Source organism: Neolamprologus brichardi, chromosome 7, assembly GCF_056152115.1.
Source record: "Neolamprologus brichardi isolate AB-2024 chromosome 7, ASM5615211v1, whole genome shotgun sequence".
Classification (NCBI taxonomy): domain Eukaryota; kingdom Metazoa; phylum Chordata; class Actinopteri; order Cichliformes; family Cichlidae; genus Neolamprologus; species Neolamprologus brichardi.
The window spans coordinates 14894059-14917657 of record NC_142110.1 but is presented as its reverse complement, the minus strand read 5'-3'; the positions used below and the strand labels follow the sequence as shown (position 1 = coordinate 14917657).

General features: G+C 40.2%; 2 protein-coding genes across 4 annotated transcripts; one reads left to right on the top strand and one right to left on the bottom strand.

Annotated features, from left to right (window-relative positions):
* The first annotated feature begins 1315 nt into the window (after positions 1–1315).
* Positions 1316–9910, top strand: epx (eosinophil peroxidase). Its single transcript, XM_035907142.2, has 17 exons — positions 1316–1399; positions 1492–1582; positions 1660–1750; positions 1875–2050; positions 2483–2615; positions 2718–2847; positions 2934–3140; positions 4722–5088; positions 5167–5327; positions 5409–5667; positions 5751–5921; positions 7574–7811; positions 7890–8101; positions 8176–8340; positions 9161–9241; positions 9345–9441; positions 9624–9910. The coding sequence occupies exons 1-17, from the start codon at positions 1382–1384 to the stop codon at positions 9679–9681; spliced, it is 2655 nt and encodes an 884-aa protein (XP_035763035.2). The 5' UTR covers positions 1316–1381; the 3' UTR covers positions 9682–9910.
* Positions 9911–10263: 353 nt separating this feature from the next.
* On the bottom strand, positions 10264–22592 carry rab3il1 (RAB3A interacting protein (rabin3)-like 1). 3 transcript variants are annotated; one of them, XM_087843166.1, is made up of 11 exons: positions 22387–22592; positions 17444–17612; positions 17212–17307; positions 16499–16576; positions 16131–16349; positions 13605–13733; positions 13120–13232; positions 12898–12921; positions 12461–12560; positions 11866–11932; positions 10264–11344 (listed from the first exon to the last, which is right to left on the bottom strand). In XM_087843166.1, exons 1-11 carry the CDS (start codon positions 22590–22592, stop codon positions 11259–11261), a joined length of 1287 nt encoding a protein of 428 aa, XP_087699292.1. In that variant the 3' UTR covers positions 10264–11258. The 3 variants fall into 3 exon arrangements, with proteins under 3 accessions (XP_087699292.1, XP_006789264.1, XP_006789266.1); XM_006789201.3 differs by lacking the exon at positions 22387–22592 and adding an exon at positions 18549–18944; XM_006789203.3 differs by lacking the exon at positions 22387–22592 and adding an exon at positions 18233–18250.
* Between the last annotated feature and the right edge of the window lie 1007 nt (positions 22593–23599).

Genomic DNA, 23599 nt, shown 5'->3' with positions numbered 1-23599 from the left:
TCCAAAAAACTCATCATTCTGAATGTGAAAGATTATTTATCCATGGAAAACAATTAACATTCATGACATGTCAGCTGTCTTAGCAAACTGTCCCTAAGCTCAGTCCATGCTCAGAGAAACTGCACATTGCAGGCATTGAGTCAACCATGAACTCCTTTGTATACAAAATCTTGTGCTGTGACCTCAAGAGAGCGGAGCATAACTGAATGCCCACAAACCTCAAAGAACTGAAGCAACACTGTAACAAAGACTTGGCTCAATAATATGAAACTGTTAGTTATATAGAAAATAAATAATAGTAATAATAATTACTTCAAGTTATTGCTGCTAAAGGTGTTCCTACAAGTGACTGAATCATGGGGTGCACATAGTTTTAAGACCTGCTAAGGACCAGGTGGCTTTTTTTTACTATCAGAAATGATCACCTGAAATAATCCACTTGACCAGAACTCATTATATACAAGTGAGGAAATGTGGGTCAACTGACACTTGATCTACCTGTATGCCAAATATTTGGTTGTACCTTTGTGGATACATCGGCTCTTCTCTGGAGCACATGGAGTAGACGGTGGGTCAACAGAGATAATATTAATAACAGCGTAATGAAATGGGACTGGTGAATCATTTGATGATATCACACACCTGGAACATCAAAGGGGGGGGAAGCAAGCATACATTTGAGTTGTTAAGCCTCACAGTGGACAGAAACACTCTGAAATCTTTCTGTCTCATCCTTGTGCTCGGTTCATGGTCATTTCCCAGAATCCCCGCTTCCAGCTCACCCACCTGTCTGTGTCACTGGCACAGGGACCATCAGATTGAAATGTTTGGCATGTGTTGAAGACACAGACACCCTTTTAATTTAAAAAAAAATCCCCAAATACTAAGCTTAGCTTCTCATTGTGAAGTCTAACTGCTTTTTTTAAACAAATCTGCTACTAAAGTAACTTTGATATCTAATATTTCAGCCGCCTCTTTGTTTGGTTGAGTGCTCTACTACAGCAAAGGCATACTCTCTCTGCTCTGCTGAGGGATGGGTAGGATTATTTATTTGTAATGCTGGTTTGACAGAGGCTTTTCATCGAGGGTGAGAGCACAGACGTAAATTTGATTTGAGAGGTTATTAGGTCGAGGCTGCGAGTCCTGCGTTTGATGTTGCCTTTCTGTCACCAGGAAGGACAGATAAGGGGATTCTGCACATACCTGTTGGCCCTGCTCACAGTGTATACATAGCACCCTTGACACTTGGAGCCAAACACACACCTACACTTGCTTGCACTCAAGATGAGTTGGAGCGAACGCAGCGGTAAGAACCTCCGATTCCTTCTCTGAACCTGAAGCGATCCTTCTTTGCTCACACTGAAAAGTTTACAGAATCACAATGAATACAGCACTCGTGGTGAGTTTCTGCTTTAATGTACAATTTAAAGTTTATGCAGAAATTTTGAAGTTTTTTTTCAAGATTTGAAGGTTAATGTGGTTTCATTTCAGGTGTCTGCATCTCTTTTTCAACTGGTTCTTGTCCTGCTCTTAATCCCTGGTCATGCTTCACTGACCAAAGTGAAGCACGGCAACACCTCAGGTAGGATTTCTGATAATTGCTGAAAGGAGAAGGCGCTTTGGAGCCTTTCTAACTGCTCTGCTCTGTTATGGTCTCAGGAGTGGTGTATCTGGGATCTGCATTTGTTGATGAGGCTCTTCAGAGGGCAATTGAGCTGACTGATGCTGCTTACACCCACACAAGTGAAAGGTAGAAATTCTTTATTCTGGTCTAAAATATATCTGGAAATATCTCAAACCAGGCTGACACATAGAAGAAAATAAATCATTTTACGTCTGCGAGGGTCTGAATACACAGTTCTGAATGTTTCCAGGGTGAAGACGTCGCTGTCTGAAGGCGCTCTGAGACCCAGTGACCTGCTGGCTCAGTTCAAACAGATTGAAAGCACAACCAGGACCCAGATCCGGGCTGCTGAACTGCTGGACAACACAGTGGAGCTGATCAGAGAGATGGTCTACACTAACACCATGATGCAGCCCAACGCTTACGGTACTGAACAGCAGCAGAACACCACCTGCGGGCCATTTAATCTGATGAACGATTAAACAAGCTTTATTCTCCATCATATTTTTAGTTTGTTTCAGGATCTAATATAACACAGCCAATTTATCTCTTCTATAACTATATTGTTTAGGAGGACAGAATATATTTTTACAATGATGACTACAAACAATACAGTTTACATATTTTGCCAGAAAATATTAGTCAGTATAAGCTGACTCATGGAGGCTACTGAAGCATAATCAAGCTCAGCAAAACCAAATTCCAGAAGTAGATTTGGATCATTTGGATCATTTGAATCATTTGTATCTGCTTTTGACAGGAAAGGACACAACAATTGATCTGATCTTTCTCATATATATTTCTTTATGTTTCAGTGTTACTAACTTGGACCTTGTTGTGCTTACCGTGCTCCCTCAGAAATGCTGAGTGAAGAAGATACGGAGAATCTGCTGCATGTGACGGGCTGCTCTGCTGAGCTGCAGACACCCAGCTGTCAGACAGACTGTCTCTCTGAGCGCTACAGATCCGTCACAGGCGAGTGCAACAACAGGTCAGAGCATGTATAAAAATCAGCATTTGACAGGCTGGCGCTGTGCCCAACAGAGATCATTGTTTTCAGGTAACCATCTCTCTGTGTTCTGCTGCTGTACAGACAACATCCGAGATGGGGGGCTGCTAATATCCCGTATTCCCGTTGGTTGGCTCCAGAGTATGAGGATGTGTGGGGGATGCCCAGAGGGTGGGAACCAAAACACACCTATCACAATGCCAGCCTGCCTCCAGTAAGAGTCCTGCAGCAGCTCTCGGTCGTCTTCTGTCCTGCCAGCTGCTGTAAGCCCATCACTCCTCCTCATCTCGTATGTTCCAGGTGCGGCTGGTGTCACAGGAAGTCCTGTTCACTCACAATGACAACATCTCTGTGGACTCCACTCTGTCCCACTTGCTGGTGGACTGGGGTCAGTGGATAGACCACGATCTGGTGCTGACGCCTCAGAGTCCCAGTACGGCTGCCTTTAAGACTGGAGCTGACTGCACCCACACCTGCAACCGAGACTCACCCTGCTTTCCCATCCAGGTACATTTCACCAGCTCTCTTGGAAGGCTCTAATTTATTTTGTATTTTTTATAATTTTTCTTCACATGCTAAATGCCAAACCCGTAACCTGCACAGTTTCTGTATATTTACTGTATATCAGATTATCTCTTACCATTAGCACCAAACACAGGTTCGGTAACACTGTCAATGGTTTAAATAGAAAATATAAACCAGGAAATACTCTCTCATTACACCCAATTAGAAAATTTCTCATTGGCTGTTGTACGTAAAGTTCTGTGAAAAGAAAGTTCACTTGAGTCTAAGGAGCTTGGAAAGAAAAGCGTCTGGACTTCTTTAAGTGGCTTGAAGACGTTTCACCTGTCATCTGAAAAGTTTTCTTTCCATGCTCCTTAGACTACGATGACCTGGATGACTGAGAACCTTCACAGACAAAGTTCAGTTGACTGTTTTAATAGGAATTAAGAGCATAAGTAGCAGCCAGGTGCACAAGCGAGGTTGAGCACATTTATAAAAGCAGAAGTTTAGGCAGTTTGAAGGTCTGGAGCATTCAGGTGTGTGCTAAGACAATGCTGCAATCTTGAGCAGACATTCAACCAAATTTACCCCAAGGTCAGAAAATGCAATGCTGAGAGAAATTGCCAAAAAAAAAAGAAAAAGATCTACATCTAAACCCTACAGCGCTCAATTAGCGTGTTAAGTGTTAAAGGTCATGACAGAACAATTACAAAAACACTGAAGAAGTATTTGGAAGGATTGCCAGGAGAAACCCTTTTCTGTCTAAAAAGAACATGGCAGCACGGCTGAGGTGTGCAAAGTTGCACAGAGTCATTTGGTACTGGGCGAGAGAATTTATGGTTTTCAGGGTGTTTATCATTAACTCAGTTTCCCTGGGTCTTTTACCGTGTGTTATAAATAAATCTTCTTTTTTTTGTACCAGTACTGGTTTTATTTTGTCGTATTTATCCTCAACACCCTAAAGGCTGGGCCGTGAAAATATTATCCTACATAAATTGGTCCATGGCGCAAAAAAGGTTGAGGACTGCTGCACTAAATGACAAGCAAGGTGGTGGGGGGGTGATGATTTGGGCTTGTTTTGCAGCCACAGATCCTGGGCACCTTCCAGTCATTTTGTCAACTATGAATCTAGTCATGTATGAGGACAGCAATCCCATGAACACCAGTGACTGTCTGAAAAAGAAAAGAATGAAAGTGTTCAAATGAGCCAATCAAATCCAGACCTCAGCCTGACTGAAATTCTGTGGGAAGACCTTAGGAGAGCCGTGCAAATGCCTACAAACCTCAATGAACTGAAACAATCTTGAAACAAAGAGTGAGCCAGAATTCCTCCACCATGATGTGAGAGACTGATAAAGTTACCTCGCGTTATTGCTGCTAAATTTAGTTCTGACTCACAAGTAGACACATGTCTGATATTTTTTTATTCTTTACTGTTGGAGGTGAAATTATTTTAGAAATTTGAAATTGACAACTGTTCCCAAAAAAGACTAGACTTGCATCATTTTTTTCCTTATATTGTTGCTATGGAAAAGAATGTCCTTCCCTCATCTGCAGCAGTTTAAAGACAACTTTCTTTGCTAGATCCCACCATCTGATCCTCGTAACGGGGTCCAGAGTTGCATGCCTTTCTTCCGCTCTGCTCCCAGCTGTGGTGCTGGAGTTCTGCCTCATCGTCAGCGGGAGCAGCTCAACGCCATCACCTCCTTTGTCGATGCCAGCATGGTGTACGGCAGCTCCACCAGCCTGGCTTCTGCTCTCAGAAACCAATCTTCTCCTCTGGGCTCAATGGCCATCAACTCCCAGCACTCAGACCACGAGCTCGCCTACATGCCCTTCCTACCTCGCCTCCAGGCTCACCTGGACCCCTGCGGCCCTCGCAACTCCACCACCTCAGGAACATCAGACAGGTCTGCTCACCGACAGAACACCACATCCTGCTTTCAAGCTGGTGAGTGGGCCAATGTTGTGAATTCTCCACCCACTGTAGGCTTCAGTGCAGCTGTTGCTCATAACTAATGCTTCACAGGTGATTCGAGAGCCAATGAACATCTGGGATTGATTGCGCTGCACACGCTCTTCCTGAGAGAGCACAACCGACTGGTCAAAGAGCTGCACCTGCTAAACCTTCACTGGAGCCCAGACACCCTGTACCAGGAGGCCCGCAAGATCATAGGAGCAATTCATCAGGTACCTGCAGGATTATCTGATGAACAACATATCACATCTACCTGTTCTCATCACTTTGACTGGTGTTCTAAATCCTTTAAGATCCTAACATGGGAGCACTACCTGCCACGGGTCCTTGGTGAGAATGCCATGTCTCATCTGATGCCTCCTTACAAGGGTTATGATCCTGACATGGATCCCAGCATTGCTAATGTTTTTGCAACTGCTGCATTTCGTTTTGCTCACGTCACCGTGCAACCAGTAGTGACCAGATTGGGGCCAGGATATAATGCTAACTCGCAGTATCCCTCTCTGCCGCTGCATCACTCACTGTTTGCCTCTTGGAGGGTTGTGCAGGAAGGTAAAGAGTAATTTTGTTGTTTTACTTTGATTACATGTACTCAGCATTTCTATTTCTGTTTTAATTTCCTCCTGTTGTTTCAGGTGGTATAGACCCAGTGCTGCGTGGCCTCCTGCTGTCTCCAGCCAAGCTGCAGACTCCTGGTCAGATGATGGTGGAGGAACTGACAGAGAGGCTCTTTCAGGCACAGGGTGGGATGCCTCTGGACCTCGGAGCCCTTAATCTCCAGAGAGGCCGAGACCACGGCCTGCCCGGTATCAAGACTTGCAACCTCTCGCACCGATATCCCATCTGCTGACTGTTCTATTGTTCTCTTTTCCAGCTCCATGTTTTCATTATTGAAGTTAGCTAGAGTAGCTTTGCACCAGTCACAGTTAAAAGTAATCCATATGTACAGTATCTTATATTTATCCTTAATACAGTCTCTCACTTCCTCCTCTATCTGAAACAAGACGTTTTAGAACCTCCCCTTTTAAACAGACTTTCTTGTGATTGGCTGCCCCCCATATTAGAGAAGGGGCAGGTGGGTGGCGATTACTTGCACATATAGTGTCTTTATTTATTTATTTTTTAACTTTGTCCATTTTTACTATCAGTATCCACTATTATTACAGTATATAGGACAGTGCAAAGTGTTTGAGCTACCCTTCATATTTTGGGAAATGGGAGACATACATAAACACACATTTGTTCAATTCTAACAGCCTTAAAAGTCAATATTTGGTATGACATCTACAGAGTGCAGCCTCTATAGAGCATGCTTTACAGATGGCTGTACTGGTGTGCCTCCTGCTTCAAATTTGTATTAATGACTCCATCAGACTCCATCATGTTGCCACTGATTTTGAGTCCAACTCTTGTTTAATCTGGCGTACCTCAGCGTTTTTTGCCTGTTTCATTCCTCAAGAATAGCTTCTTCACAGTTACCCTTCAACTGAGGCAATTTCTGATCTGAGCGGTTGTAGTTTTTCTGCAGTTACAGTATTCCCTCTATTATCACAAGGCTTCCATTCTGGGGAAATCTGCAAAGTAGAAACCATATGTTTATTATATTACTTTTGTATATTTTAAGCCATAAAAATCCTCCCCATGCTCTTATAAACCCTATTATAACTTTGTTATTAATTTTTTAGGCTAGATCATTCTTATTTTTACTGCAAAAATAAATTGCAGTTTTAAAAATTAAAACACGCAGAAACTGTAATATAAATTTGCAGATAAATCGAAAATGTAGCGTGTCTGGAAAGGTAAGACGCGATATGACTTGGGAATACTGTATACTAATTCTTGTATTAAAATGTGTGTTTTCATATTCTAGCTGCAAAAAAAATGAATGAGAGCACAGTTGAAGTTATTGTAATGTGAGTCAACGTGCACAACATCACAGTATCATTAATAGTAGTTATACTTGTTTCATTGAAAGTCTGCCATGAAAAGTGTGTGCTGACTCATGAACCAGTCCCAGATGTAGGAATGTGTTAATAAGCCTCCCAGGTGGCCTGTAGTCCTCTAATAGTTATTTGTGTTGCTTGTTAATTAAGAGTTAAAACTGGCCCTCTGAAATTTCCTTCTGGGAGTGACTTCTCACAGAGCTAAGCCAACTAGTTCCTAATGCACATTATCACGTGATGCTAATGCAACAGTCACTGCACAAAAAAACCTTGAGAGAATCCAGCTATGCAACCTAATCTCACCTTATTTATTTCATTTTTATATATCTACACTTAAGTTTGAAGGTTCTAATTTCCCTCCTATTACATCTACCTTCCTTTTTAACTGTAAAGCACTTGGTAAAATCAGTATTTTGCTATGTTCACTTTCACATGAGCCCCATATATTTAATGCTTATCTCACTTTCTTCACTCCATCTTTAACCTGCAGTCCTCTGACTCATCTCCTCCATCAGGATACAGCTCCTGGCGAAGGTTCTGTGGCCTTTCTGTTCCCAACAACACACTGGACCTGGCTGAAATTCTGGGCAACTTCACTTTGGCTCACAAATTCCAACTCTTATACGGGACACCACACAACATCGACGTGTGGGTGGGTGCCATCTCTGAGGCAGCTCTGCCCGGAGGCCGAGTCGGACCGCTCCTGTCATGCCTGCTCGCGAGACAGTTCAGAGCGCTGAGAGACGGTGACAGGTGGGCCACAGCTAAAATTTAATTATTAAAAATATGATGCATAAAGTGAAATTCTAAAATATGTGCTTGTCTTTCAAGGTTTTGGTGGGAGAGGGAAGGAGTGTTCACCCGCGCTCAGAGGAAACATCTGCGTTCAGTCTCTTTATCCCGCATCATTTGTGACAACAGCCACGTCACACATGTCCCTGCCGACCCGTTCTCACGCACCGAGACCTCGGAGGACATGTTGGCCTGTTCCGACCCCCTCATCCCTCACCTTGACATCAGCCCCTGGAAAGAGCAGGACTCAGGTGAGGCTGTAGAAAACAAGTTGTGTCGAGTATGAAGCTGGGATGGCCTTATTTTTTCACTGACTTTCTCACAGATCCCCGCTGCGGTCCAATACCCAGGATTCAATTTGGCTACTATCTCCTCTGTAACTCGGTGATCCTGTATCAGTGTCACTCTGGCTACAAGCTGCTGGGAACTTCATCCACCAGTTGTGATCCAAACAGCCAGCAGTGGAGCCCAGCACCCCCATCGTGTCAGGGTACGAAAACTAAACTGTCCAGTCAGTGTTGGGCAGTGGCAAGTGTTGTTGTTTTCTTTTAACGCCAGAGTTTAACATTATGTTTTTTGTTTAAGGAATTATAATTGTTAAAAAAAAAAAAAAAGGCAATAAAGCTCTTTTTAATATTGGAGACTTCATAACACAACTTTCATTTAAGATCAAGAATGAATTTGAAATTCCAACTTCCAGGAAGAAATTTTAACCAGGAAATTCTAAAATGAAAATTAAAAATACAATTCTCCAGAAAGGGCAATTTAACTAATTGCTGGAGTTTATTTTCATTTTTAGCAGTTTAGTCAGCTATATTATCTACATGAATTGTTTCAATATCTGGGCTGCAGCCCCCAGTGGACTGTGAAGGTACTGCGGCTGGGCCCTAGTCATTTATTTTTTTAAATAAATCATTCAGTAAACTTGTTTTTTAGTTAAAATATGCCATTAAATATGTCAGTTTAATTAAGAAAGTACTCGAGGTAATGAAAACAAGTGATGGGACTACAAAAATAAGATGTGCATTATGCAATTCTTTGTTTTCAGCCATATTTTTGCATCAGTAGTTGATAAAAGTAAAATGGAGCAGTGGTTGTCAGATGCCACAAGTGACGTTTGAAATAACCAGAAAATGTAATTAAAGGCTTGGGTGGACTGCAAAAGATATTCTGTGGGCTGTGGCAGTAATACGTTTGGAAATACCTGGCCAGTATCCTAATGAGATTTCAGCAAAACCTCTGAGATCAACTCCACGTACCTCGTAGAGACATCATTTGTTTCTCATCTGTTTTTTTGGCTGTTTTTGCAGATATCGATGAATGTGAGGAAAAGACTTCTTGTCCACAACACCTGGAATGCCTGAACATACCAGGCTCCTTTTTGTGCTCAGGTTGGTTTCAGATCACTTTAAATATTTCCCAATGTGAATTTTAAACACCATTCGGCACGTAATAAACGTCTGTCACTTCTGAACACCTCTTCACATGACCCAGAGCCCTCCTCGCTATCGGCCGTCTCCATCGTCACCGCAGTGATAGTGGTGTTTGGAGGCGTGGCCGTGCTGGTGATGGGCATGTTCTGTTTTCGAAGGCGAGTCATCTGCATGCAGATTTCTCATTTTACACAAACACTGGTGGGCTAGTTTCAACAGACTGAATTGAATTGAAATGTAATGATTAAAGGAGCTATACAAACATAGTGAAATTAATTGAACTGTTCATCCATCAGCTAAAAATATTTAACATTTCAATAACTGAATTTGTTTCTTGCAGATATTTCCCAAAGAGAGAAGCGCTGGTGACTGCTGGATGTTGCCAAGAGAAAAGTTAATCAATCCTTTGTAAGAGTTTGGTTGATTTTTGTTGTAATATTCCTGTGAAATTATCTAAATGTTTTTAAATGTTCTTATGTATTTAGCTGACTAGCCTCAGAGTTTTTTTCATCTTAATTTACAAGTATCACATCTGTGTTCAATAAGAGTTCAGCTTATAAGAAATTCATCTTGATTTCATCTTTTCTCCTCCGTGCCCTTTGATAAACAGCAGGTCAAACTATTTATTAAGGTCTGCTGTAATCGGTACAAAGAGGTCATCAAAACAGGGGCTCAGAGAAGTCTTTCCAATCCGGAAACTCAAATCTTACTGGAATGTCGGCTTCATAAAGCCCCTCTGAGCTGGACACGGTCTCAGTATTTCCTCGGTATTCCTGCTTGAGAACCTGTTTGGTGTATGTAAGTGTTATGACCTTATTCTAACCCCACATCTGTGACGTGCCCAGAGCAAACATCACCCCTGGGTTATCTGGTTGCACTGGGTTGAAATTAATTGAAGTGATGAGTCTTTCCCGAGCAAACGTCCGGAGTCTCCCTCTCTTGATCGGATTTCTAATAATAAAAGAGACATGGTACAAAAGTGACAGCTGGTATACAATGCCTCGTGTTTAATGCAGCTTTTACACAGTTGATTATGAGTACACTGAGGTCAGGAACCTCAAAGCCCTGCATAAGGCTAAGAAGCAGTTATTGCACGTTCTGACACACTATACTTCAAAAGTCAGTAACAATAAATCTATAATATGATGTACAACCTATATACACTATGGCTATTTTCTGCATTCATGCGAAGTCAATTATGGCTTTTACTTTATGTTCATACTGTTAACTACAGATGTGCAAAACTCAATCACATCTTAAAAGCTTTTTTCACCTGGCACTGTAAAGCTCTCCCTATTCTGAGCATGGGTGGGTAATAATTAACGATACATCTGATTTTTAGGTACAGGGCTAACGAGAAGCTGAAGGTGACTAAGTTAAGTCTTTGTACAAGGCAGAGCAGGAAGTGTACCAACAAAATTAAGGCCATGCTCAGAATGAAGGTCTGGGCTGTGGTGTCTGAGCTGATAACTGAAAGTACAAAGAAAACAAGCTGAATCATTGCTGTGTGGAAACAATAAAACTATTACACCACATATTTGTAATACTTGAGGTTAAGATTGTGCTCATTATTTTGCAGGCTAATGCCTTAATCAGGACACAGTCTATTGTATAAAAATGAGAAATTTTGTATTTCGTGGATGATTCAGTAAGAAGTTTCTCCACACTTTCAACAATAACAACAGTTATTTTCCGGGAATGTGGTGCAACAGAAAAAACCTCTCCAACATGTCTGGGAATAATATCATCTTTAAAAAAAAAAAAAAAAAAAAACATGGACTTTAATGTCATTCCTGGAGTGCTGATTTGATTCTGATCGTTTTATTGCATTTCCAAAGGTGACAAACATGTTTTGCTTCCCTTGTTGGTGACCTTTGCTGCAGCACTGTTCAACCTGATCAAAGACATGTGCGTTGCCACAGTTACCCAAGGCTGTAACTGCTATGCTCTCTTGTTGGGTGTTCCAGGTACCGTCCTAGCCCTGGTCAGTGAGGTAGAAACCTAATTTCGCCACATTCATCTCTCTACGAAGACGCATGATTTCCCAGAACATCTGCTCCGCTGAACATGGAGGGGGGGAAAAAATAGAAAGAAAGATGTTGGTTGTTGGCAAAGTTAAGACCGAGTGGTAACAGAGCCGCGCACCTGTAATTCAAAGGAATTTTAAAGGAAGACACATTATTCTCTAATTCTATGTAGTGCATAACTTCATGTGTTTTCTGGGAAAGAAGAAATGATTAAATGATTCATCATATAATAAAAAGGACAACTGATTATTAATAAAACATCAACATAATGATTATTAAATAAAGATGTAAAAAGGCAAGATTAATCTATCACGACACAGCTTGTGCCCCAAAAAAAATACAGTGGAAGAAAGTTACCACAAAGTTACCATGAAATTACCCACTACTTACTTATGCTGTACTTAAAAATACTCTACCTACTTGCAGTACAATTTGTATCTTTCAGTAAAATACCTGAAGTTACTCACTACTTAAAATTCCTCATGCATTGCATAAAATTACTTGCATAATAATTACATTTGCTTAAACTATTTACTTCTGTCTCTGTTAACTTACCATCATGTCTCACCAGGCCCTGCTGGATGTAGCGGATATAAGTGAAGAAATTGCAGACAGCCGTGATCTAGAAAAGCGAATATGTGACAAGGTCACGACTCTACACAGTGGCTACGCAAACTTTTATAACACTGGCATGCCTTGGGATTTTGTATCATTCAAACATTATTACTATAACTGCAGAAAAGTAATGAATGATAATTAAACTTTGCAATTTGTACATATGAAGATGAAAATCACATTAAAGGCCACTCATGAGAATAAAACAAAACATACGAAACACAAGAAGAAAAAAATTATATACTGTGAAAGCTACCTGCCTTAAGGCTTCAGCTAGACAGAAGATGTTAAGTCGTTGCGTGAGTGCATCATTTGCTGGGTGGAGTTAACTAATGCTAATATGGTGCAAAGCATACTTAGGGCGAGGCACACAGAAACGAAACATTCCTTCAGAGAGAAAGATTGCCTGAGAGAAACAGCTGAGGATCTGAACCACAGGTAGAAACAACATGTGTTTGCTTGAGTCAAACTGTTTGATAAGAGTGTGCAAACAAGACTACAGGTGTGCCTTGGACAGAAAGGAAGTGATATTTACCCGTGCTCGGCTGGAAGGTGAGATGTAATAGTAGCTCTCTTTGTCGCCAAGTTTAATGCGATGTTTGCAAAGCCGTGACAAGCCACTTAATGCACATTTTCTACAAGAGAAAACAACGTGTCAACAATTCATTGCAGCAACACGTAGATGCACAATCATCTGTTTTAGGACAGAATACAGCAAACATGAGCTTACAGGCCTTTAGTTCTTCAGCAGTAAAACATACTGAGAACACTTTACAACTTGTTTTAGTGAAAGAGGTGCGCAGAGAGAAAGTTAGCCACAAAAGGAATGAAAGTGGGATCCTGTCTGGTTCATTAATTTACAGATTTGTTTATATCGTTCCACACATCTGTGTTGACAGTTTTTTATTTCATGCCACAGTTATCAGAGTTAGTGAAAAGCTGAAAGGGTTATTAGCTCCCGAGAGGACTTACGTCTCTACTGCAGCCCTAAAGCCACTGGGGAAAAAAAAAAACAATTTTAGATCAGGCAGTGATTAGAAATGTGCCCACTGATTAAACCACTCTCAGTCATAATTGTAAGATAGACAAAAGGCTCTGATCATAAACCATCGATGGAAAAACCAAACCAACCAAATCAGAGCAGTGAGTGGTGAAACACGACAGGATGACAGTCATGACAGTCGGGTAACTCACTTAGGACCTCCACACTCTATAGCTGAGGCTTTAACCATCGGTACTGCCGACATGGCGACAGGCTCAATGGTCAGAGAGTTGTTCTCCACTGCGCTCTGGACCAGGTGGGACAGCTGTGGAGAACAGGAATCAATAACTTTAACATAACTTCACATTAACTTCCTAAGACCCAAACGGGCATGCATGTTTTGAGCATATTGGGGGCCAGATGAATGTAGAAACAAAGAATTGCCACATTTTTTTAACCTTATTTCTGTTTTTAAGAAAAATAAGAGCCACATATGAGGATATTCGTTTAAAATTTTGATAAACAGTAGCAGTATAATGTCCTTATAAGTGGATATCAGGCCCTTGTAGAGCAAAATTTAGTATTTTGGTCTAAATAACCCAAAATGTGATGTCCACATATGTGGACGCCAGGTCCTAGGAGGTTAAAATACACATGAAGCAGCATGGTAGCTGTACAAAGAAGCAGTGAGTATGACCTCTGATCTCGTGAAGGAGAGGCAGGGCCCGATGTCTTCTCTGTAAATACGACTCAGGAAGGCGGAGGAGCGGTCCAGGCTCGGGCGTTCCTTCCACATCAGAAACTCAGCAAACAAAATGGAGTCCATCTGCAGAGAGAAAACCAAACCTTCACTCAAACTGGATAAAACTGATTCTCTGACACACATCTAGATTAAAGACGTGTTTAATCCCCAAAAGACCGATGACTGACGATAAAAGATCCACTGTTGAACACACAAAAGTGTTTAAATACTAAAGATTAGAAAATCTTGTATTCAAAGAATTCGGGCTGTCAAAACATCAGAGTTTAAAAAGGAAATATCATCAATATAAAGCCCATAAAATTCCTCCACCTTATTTAGGATTTATATGATAGAAGACAAATGATCTCAGCAGACCTGAAGTGAAAATCATTTTAAAATAATCAGGAAGTCTGGGAATACCAAAACAGACTGGACTGGAGCAAACCTTGAGCATGCTTTGGTCAATTCATATAGCTCATAATCTGGATTTAGAAAGTGTCTATAAATCTGTTCTTCATACTTCAAACAAGGCAAGTCTCAACAAGAAGCCCATTTTAATAAAGCAGACAGCGTTGATAGGTCACCTGTGAGTTTAACAGGCAGTTAAAGAAAATTCAAAACACATCAAGTGATCCTTTAAGTGGAAAAACGTAGTGAAGATCCACCATCGCTATGAATTAAGGGATGTAATCATCTCCTCTCCTTTCATAAAAAGGATGGTCCAATGCATCCTCTGCTAAAGGATGTAATAAATGAAATACTGAAACACCTCATTTTGTTATCTGGAGAATTAAAACAGCTCTTAGTAATGCTGCTGTGCAGATAACTCCAGGTCAGGTCACTCAGTAACTTTCCCAGGCAAAACTGGCTGTTCGACAGCGCTCAGTCAAAGTTCTGGAGTTTGTTGTAGGAAGGGATTCCCACAGTGTGAAAATTATGGAGTTTCATACTGAATTTGGCAGGAACACTTTCAGTGGCTGTAAGATCTACAGCGCCTCCTTCAATATTGAAAAAAAAAATGTAATATTGAAAATTGTTTCTAGCTGAATGGACACTTTGAGCTCTTTAAGCTAAAAACTGCTCCAAACGGTTTGTTCATTTCCATTTTGACCATTTGTTTAACTTTAGCTTTAATTTTTTAATGTTAGTTTTACTTTTTATTCTTTATTCTTATTCTTATCAATGGTGTTGTTGTTGGTAGTAGTAGTAGTAGTATATGGGCGGCACTAGCAACGGGGAAGTAAAATAATAAATAATCCAATGCATCATTATAACCACTTGACTGACAGTCATGTAGACATCCTCAATGTCAAACATCAGCAACAATGTCTCCTCAGGCTCATTGCATAGACAAATATCTCCAGAGAGACAAGATTTTGATTTTGGTTTTTGATTTCTTTAGCTTGTTTTCAAATACACAATATCATTTCTGGTAGTTTTTAGTTCTCTAAAAACTTGTTTTAGTTAGTTATAATAACCTTTGTTCATAGTAAGACATAACACCAGTTATGTGGAGAGGATCTAGAGACAATATCTCCACAAATGACACATCACTTGCAGTTAAACATTAATCCATTATGATAGAAAAGTCAAACAATACTTCCAAACTCATAAAAAAAAAAAAAACAACAGCTGCAAAACTGTGAGGCCGAAATTTACAACCCTGGGTAATATGGATAAGAGACACCAGGGACAATTAGTTTTGGTAACCCTACCACACTTTTAGCAATGAGCCAGAGGCACTGACATTACTGAACCAGCTCTACAAATTCTAGAAATTATGGTGACATAAAATGGTATCTTTTGTTTTTTGTTGTAGTCATACTAGACAATCCAGTGAGTGTGTCATGCTTGGCAATTTTCAAAAATATCTATAATATCTTGATATTAGCTAACATATCTGTGATTATCTGTCAAGAACTGGGTATAAACTGTGTGTTTCACTAATGTACGTTCAACACAGATAACTCCAGTAAGAAACAAACAGCTGCATCAAGAAGTCCCTGTTCACCTTACATACACGCTGAAAAATTTCAATACAAACTATGGAAGGAAAAGCTCTCAGACCAGACTCACCACACTCTTGACTCAACAGATATCACAGTCAAGACGCAGATAAATTTGAAAGATTAGAAAAATGTAGGAAATGTAAAGGAATGCAGATTACCTGTCTGCCATCGGTGCCTATCCCCTCTATCTGTTTTTGCCATTGAGGGTCATAGGTCATACTGACAGACTGGCCAGGTATCAGACAGAAGATCAGAGAGAGGAGGGCAGGAGCAGCAGGCTGAGAGAGGAAGAGACCCCAGATAAAGACAAGAAGAACAAGTCGGAGGGGTTAGCAGAAAGAAGGGAAAAAAGGAAAGAGAATCTGGCTAAAAGTGATAAAAGTGACTGGAAACAGAAATGGGAAATAAAGTGGGACGCATATGGACGCACACCTGAAGGAGAGGAGAGACAACTGTATAAACTTCAGTTTACCTCTCGGTCCTCTTTGGACACAGGCTGATTGGAAACTTCTTTTTTTGCAGGTGAGAGTGGAAATGCACCGCTGGCGCTCTTGTTCCGGATGTGCGATTTGTACGATCCCCTGGTACCTGAAGACTGCAGCTGTGGATGCAGCTGGCGATTTGGTGAAGAAGGTGTGGATGTCAACACCAGAGTCTTGAGTGCCGTCACTTCTGCTTGCAGAACATCAATCTGCAAGCCAGACACAAAAAAAATTAAATATTGATAATTTGAAGCTATTTTATGACCTTCAACTATGTGAAAAAAAACTGTTCTGATTCAGGAAAGATTTCTGTTCTTCACTGTTTTATTTTTTTTTTTTTTAAAGAAACTTCACACACCTTCCCCTGAGCCTCCTTGAGCTGTTTCTCTGAAGCTGCTTGTTTCACATTAGCATCACGCACCATCTTGTGAGCCTCCTGTTGAAAAGTAAATTGAGACTAATTAAAATTGTACGTTCAAAGCTCAGCAGCTAGACAAAGACAGTGACTGGCTGGTCAACACAGCAGAACGTGTAAGGAAAAAGATGACCTTCGTGGCATTAAAAAGCTACTTTTGGTAAGAAGTGTGCTGTCAATTTTGCGACTAAAAAGGTATTTTCTGCAGCTGGTCTTACTGCATATCCTTAAGAGTGTAAGATTTTGAAATATACTTTGGATTATTTTCCATCAGAAATTATCTGTTTTGAACTGCTAATCTGCACCGCTCTTAACAGACTTCTTTCTGTTCACTATTAAATTGAGCTGGCTACATCTTTGTTTATACATTGATGCATTTTAGTAGCTAAACCTCAGAGCTAATTTAGAACAAACTTGGTAAATCTTACTCTTAACAAATAGATGGATTCCTCCAGAGTCAGTGGGTCAAAATTTTTTCAAAGCAATTACAATGTTGCTTAAAAAAAATCAACCTGATTTTTTTATTTATATAAAGGAAGTGATGGTTCTGTAGAAATGCAAACTGCTGACTTTTGTGGCATAGCACCAACCACCTTCTTCGTCACCAGCTGTCAGAATTACAGTGCACTCAGCAGAGAGCGATGATTACTGCTGACCTCAAACAGACTGGCTGTCAGCTCCTCTAGCTCCTGCTCCAGTTGATTCCTAACTTGCGACAGACGCTCGCACTCCTTGTCCTTTAGTTTCAGTTCCTGAGATGTGCAGGGGAAAAGGACACAACCACATTTAAAACAGAGAAGAACATTTGCATTGTCAGCGCCTTGTTTTCCTGGTTACACTATCTTTTGTTTCTCTGTGTGTGCGCAACCACAAAGTAGGTTACTATACCTTCTTTGCAGCATCCAGCTGTTCCCTGAGGATTTCTGACCCTTTTTCCCTGATTTCCAGGGAAGAGCTGCGAAGCCGGGAGAGCTGGCCATGGCCTCGGATTGACGTGGGCCCGACTTGGCCTCCTCCCTCCATTCTGGTCTCTGGCTCTGGATCCAGATCTACCAACCTTCACAAGACCACAAAAAATAAATCGTGTAATAAAAATAAATAAATATATAAAAATAAAATCAATCTTGTACTTAACTACATCCTAATGAGGTTTACAATTTACAACTACTTCTACTAACAGGTCTCTAATGGCTGGTATGCCGTGTTTACAAAAATACAACCAGAGCATTTTCACATTTAAAACCCAGAGGTTTCCCCAAATTAAAAATATAAAAATAAAATGAAAAGTAGCTTGACAAAAAAAGGATCACAAAATCAAATGTTGGCCTTCAGCATTAGTATATTAATGCTTTTCAGGTAATAGTTTAGATCACAACCCTGGATCCTGACACAATTGGCATTTAGGCTTTGCTAGTGTACAATCTGATTACTTAACACATCATGTTGGTAGTAAGTGTGTAGATTTTACAGTAATTTAAAAGACTAAAATTAACACCAATGATAAATAAAAAGTAAACTGAAACTAGAACCACTTTTTAAAACTACACTATGAAATGTAAACAAAAACTAAAACTGTAGAAAACCAAATAATACTTAAAAGAAAAAAAAACACCAAACCATAACAACCTTAGAGCCAGTGTGATTACTTACAAAACCCTGAGATTCATTTCTACTTACTTTTACAGTGTCAACACAATCTAACAACAATAGCCTTCTTGGTTACAACAGTGCGCTCACTGCAAGACCCCGGGGTGGACCTCGCACCACAGCTTGGAAACCCCTGATACAGCATTAAAAATCCCGACATTTGAATTTAAAGGAAGCTTAAGTTACTTTTATCCCCAAATTGCAGATAAATCGGTCCACAAAGCAGCTAAATAATTAGCAGACCTTGAGCTAACTAGCTAGTTAGCTTACACTTCCAACTTTTTTTCTTTTTCTTTTTTTTTTTTTTTTTACCACGGAGAGGTCCCTCGTCAGTATCCGCCCTTACCCTCTCTGTCAGTGTCCGGGACAGCAGATAAATAAACCTCCCAGCCCGTCTGCGTATTTGTCAGCTGCTCCTCTCCAGTTTCCCTGAGCTGCTGCTGCTGCTGTTAAGTTAAGAAATATTGCATAAACCGAGCTAATGTCCGAGCGAGTTTCAGTGAAACTAATCCCAATCGTTTTCAATCACAGCTGAGGAATGCGGACGCCTGCGCAGACGATCAACCGCCCAGCAGCAGCAGTTTCAGTCAGAAACAAGACGAAAATCAAGAGCAATGCCAGCTCTGGTTTGCACTTCCTAGAAATAACACTCACTTCTTTCTTCTCCTTTTTTTTTGCCAAGACAGGAAAACGAGTGTATCTCCTTTTTCCTGCCTCCTCCTCCTTCTTCTTCTCTCTTCTTCGCTCTCACAAGTCACATGATGACATCCACCCGACTGCCCAACCGGCACGTCCTGTACGTGGACCAACAAGGTGTCACGGGTCTACCTGCTTAGGTGTATGCTTTTTGCGTGACCAGAGACAACAGATTACAGAGTCACTCTATGGAAAATCAGTGAGTCCCCCCCTCTCTGATCCCCCAATATCAGCTGATATTTTTTATTTTACTTTATTTTGTAGTAACTTTATCATACTTAATGGAACCATTCAAATAATTTTTCTTCACTGGGTAAAAGCCATTCAGGGTACAGAAATGAAGTAAGAGGCCTAAAATCCAGCTTTTGTAAGTGCAATGTAGCACAGAGTGACAGAGCCTTATGTACTTACCGTGTTTATATACTTTATATTAAGTGTTAAAATCTCTTACATTCAAGGATGATAAAACATAATGTGTGCTAGTTGCATTTATTTTTTTATGTAATCAAAATTAAAAATAGTAAGTTACTACAAATTGTTTTTATTTAGTAGAACTTGATTTTTCCGAGTGTGCAATACTAATTGTTTACCCACAAGTTATTCTTAGTACTGTGTACTGGCAATGAATAAGATGTCTTAACATAGTTAACTTTTTCTCCTTTTTTTCAGTCCACATGTTTGCATACTTTTTTAAGTTCCTGGAACTAATTAGGTTGTACAGGGTACTCAGAATAAATAAGTTGCCCTAACTTAGTTATCTTAGGTAAGCTTAGCTTTTTTGAGGCAACAAGTTTGCATACTTTTTTTAAGTTCTGGGAACTAATTTGATTTTACAGTGACCTGATTCCTGCTGTAATTAAATCAGAAGTTTAATCAAAAGAAGTCAAGAATCAATAAAGTTGAATAAAAATATAATTTTAATGTGCAAACCTTTAAGCCCTGTGTGTGAGGAAAGTGTAGCAGGCAGAAAGATAGAGAAATAGAAATGTTTTTGATTTTATTATGCATGAACAACCAGAAGAAGTCATTTTTTAACTGTATTGCGATTGATTAAGCCTTCTTTTTTTACAAATTGGATTCACTGTTTTTGAGATTTGCTCTGCTCACTGCCCCAATCCAAGATTGGGGCGTTCTCCCCTTAGCCATGCAGGATGGCTGAGTGGAGAGTTCATCTACATGTTCTCTCTCTCCTCCAATAAAATGTCATCAAACCTGACAATAGGTATTTAGCAACAGTCTAGATTAGATAATTTTACATTTTTTCACTTTTCTTTGAACTTTAAAACATTTTGATTATTATTAACCAGTTGAGCTGTTTGCTTTGCCCTTGCTAAAATGCTTAGTAAAGTATCCTATCTGCTAAAGTTAAAACTGTTTACATTCCCTTTTTTGGAATCTTTTTTAATGTAAAGATAAAACTTGAGTATGAGTATTAACATTCACTTTTGTGAGGGTTATAGTATATAATAGGTTATTCTACCCTTTAATCAGAGACTTGGACGCTTTGAATGGATTGCCCGTCCAGACTTCTGTACAGATTGTAAATTTGAAGGTAAATATGTTAAATAAAAAAGTTAATTTTGAAGCCAAAGTTAGTTTGCAGTCTTATCTGCAAACGTGCTGAACTTATTGTACCAAAAAGGTGGTGAGATTTTATCCCCTATGCCTCCAGGGTCCCTGAACTTTAATGTTCATCATGGTTCATATTCATATGAAATATGGTCGAAGTTACAAATAATAATATCAGCGCCAATACTCTGAGTTTACATTTTTTTCTACTCTTGGATCTGTTTGATGCCACTAAGAGCCAATATTCTAATATGGTTATCTCAGCCTCACACCTTTTACTGTGAAATCAGAAGCCCCATCCACTTGCTCTTCAAACCTGGTCTGCCAAAATCACAGAGCGAGGATGTCAAACGTGTTTTATATTGTGGGCTGGAGCAGTTAAACTCTCCTTTCTTTAACTACACACTTAATCCCTGAGATATAGTAACATAGTGTTATGTGTTAATATATATATATATGTAATGTAAAATATCTACTTCAGGTTTTTCTATGAGATAAAGAAATGCTGCTGCATTAATTACAGACATCTGTCAGCATGACTCTTTTGGGTGTAAATTGTAAGAAATAAATGTGTAAAATTACAGAGTTCTGGCATCTCATTGCCCAGACTGTCCTGTAAGTATATATATTTTTTATTTTACTGAGGGCCCACTATTAAACAAAAAAGAAATTTCTTGAGTAGTTTCTGGAAAAAACAGGAACTTTGCTGTCACTGAATTGTTTTACTTAATTACTTTGGTGTAGTATGAATGGCCATGGTGGAGGTCTTTATCATTAGGCAAAACTATACAACTTACAGTTAAAAGTCTAGGATTATTCCTTCCTTCACATTTTCTAAAGCCATTCAATTGGCCGGATTGGAGTCTTTAACTGGCCGATTCCGGCACCTGGGCCTTATTTTTGACACTCCTACTATAGATGGTGTAAGAGACCGATGTAGCTACTCAGCTGTTTATGAAGTCCTGAAACCGCACGTGATGAGCAAGGAGTGGTTCTGACTTTAAAACCAAGAAGGAAGCCCACTTGTTGGGTAATGACATTTAATTGACGAGTCTTTAGCCAATGAGCATTCTTAGACAATCTCCTGACTCTAAGCCTAATCATTTCAATATGTCCTAAAAATACAGAGCAAGGTTTTTTGCAACCAGATGAGTTGCCTCCTGCTGGCCATTAAAAGGAATGCACAAATCAGTAGATGTAAGACCAGTGTGATAAGGGTGGGGATAAATCATGTCCAGGAACACTAATTAATAGATCACAATTTCACACAAGGCTGTGAGACTGTGTTGGTTTACGTGAAGCAGCCAATCAGAAGAGAGGACAGGGAGCTACAATAGTTTCCTTCAGGGGATGAACTTGGCTACTCCAAGGTCCAGTTTTTCTTTCTTTCTTTCTTCTTTCTTTAATCTCTGACATGTCCTGTCAGTGAATTTGTCAGAAGGAAAGAATTAGGAATACTGCTGACTGCAGGGTTTAAGACGCTAAAACTCGCAGCGTTCTGTGCAGATTACATTTCAAGCATTTATCCTCCATCTCAGGCCAACACCGGCACGTTTTCCAACTTTTGCATGATCGCTGAACAGCAGAAGGATTTTTCATTTACAAAACATGCCTAAGAAAATACCAATCACTGCTGGAGTTACACTAAAACTAAACACAGACCTTTGTTTGCACTTTTGCATATCTGACTCGGTCACCTTGTTACAAGTCCACGCGCCCACAATCACAGACTTCACACTGAGCAGGACTTGTGACAAAGCAATGTGCTACTTTTAGATACATTTTGCACCATGTGCAGAATTGGATAAAGGGAAGATAAATGTATACATGAATCTTTATACATAAGCAGCAACTGTCACGTGTTATGTTAAAAAATGTGTTTTATCAGTTTATCCAGTGCTCCAAGATTTAACACTTACTGTCCAACAACACAGCCTTCCTCCTCAATGACCTTGCCAGACTTGTGCCTGATAGTAGACACATTTTGTGTGCCAAAGAAGACTGCAGAGGAGTATACTGCAATCCCAGATATCCCCGCCTTGAGGACTTCATATCCCGGGCTCGATGAAGTTGAAGGTGGAGAAGAGGAAATCTGGACGCTGTGAATTCCCTCAAAAGCATCCATAATATTTCTCAGGCTGTGCAGAGATTCATCAAATGCTGTTGGATAGCTCCTGGGATGATTTAGTTTGTGGAAGGATGACTCTGACGTGTGTGGGTATTAAGCACCTAAGATGCAGAAAACACAGAGTTACATACTTAAAATCAGTGCAACTAACTTCAAGATCTTTTCCCCTTTCTGAATACCACATTTTTCTTTTCTTTGCAGGCTGATTGTGCTGAGTCTGTTAAACTGCACTTGTGAGATGAATTAAGGAGAAAAAATTGGAGAGGATATACTCACCAGAAATAAGTAAAACTGATTCAAAGACGTTGCCAGTGCAGAAGAAAATCTGCCAAAAGCAGCAGAAACCAAACGCCCTGCACTTCACCCTGCTGTTGGTCCTCCTGGTTATTACAGGAAGGGTTAATCACTAACACACTCTGACCAGTAGCGATTCAGCTGTATGCATTTTTTCCAGCAGAGGGGGGTCACACACGTTCTCACCTGACCAGGAGTTTGCCATGATGAAATCCTGCTACAAATGGGGAAAAAAACAGCAAAGGTGACCTGATATTGAAACACTAGAACACTAGCTCAGAGGTGTGTACCTAATGCACACCTCTGAGATGTAGAAAAAGTGTTAAATTACAAAAAGTCGAAGTGGGCTGAGATTTGGTTCACAGAGTCATATTTCTAATCTAAACCCACACACTCAGCATTTATCCTTGTAACCAGCCTATTTGTGGCAGTGTGGGTTCTCTGCTGCCCTCAGATTTGCTTAGATTAACAGGAGCTGGCCTCACAATGCAGCTTTGTTGGAGAAACAGATTAACACATCAAGTGACCGGAGGTGTAGGAGGCCCTCGCTCGCTTTTTCTTTCCTGCTCTGCTTTCTCCAACATTATCCCTGGACGCTGCCACCGCACATCTTAAACCACAGAGAGCATGATGGCCATTTTTGTTTTCTTTAAGTAAGTCTGCGCATATCACCTCTCTCACAACCTTGAAATCCGAATCACATCACATTT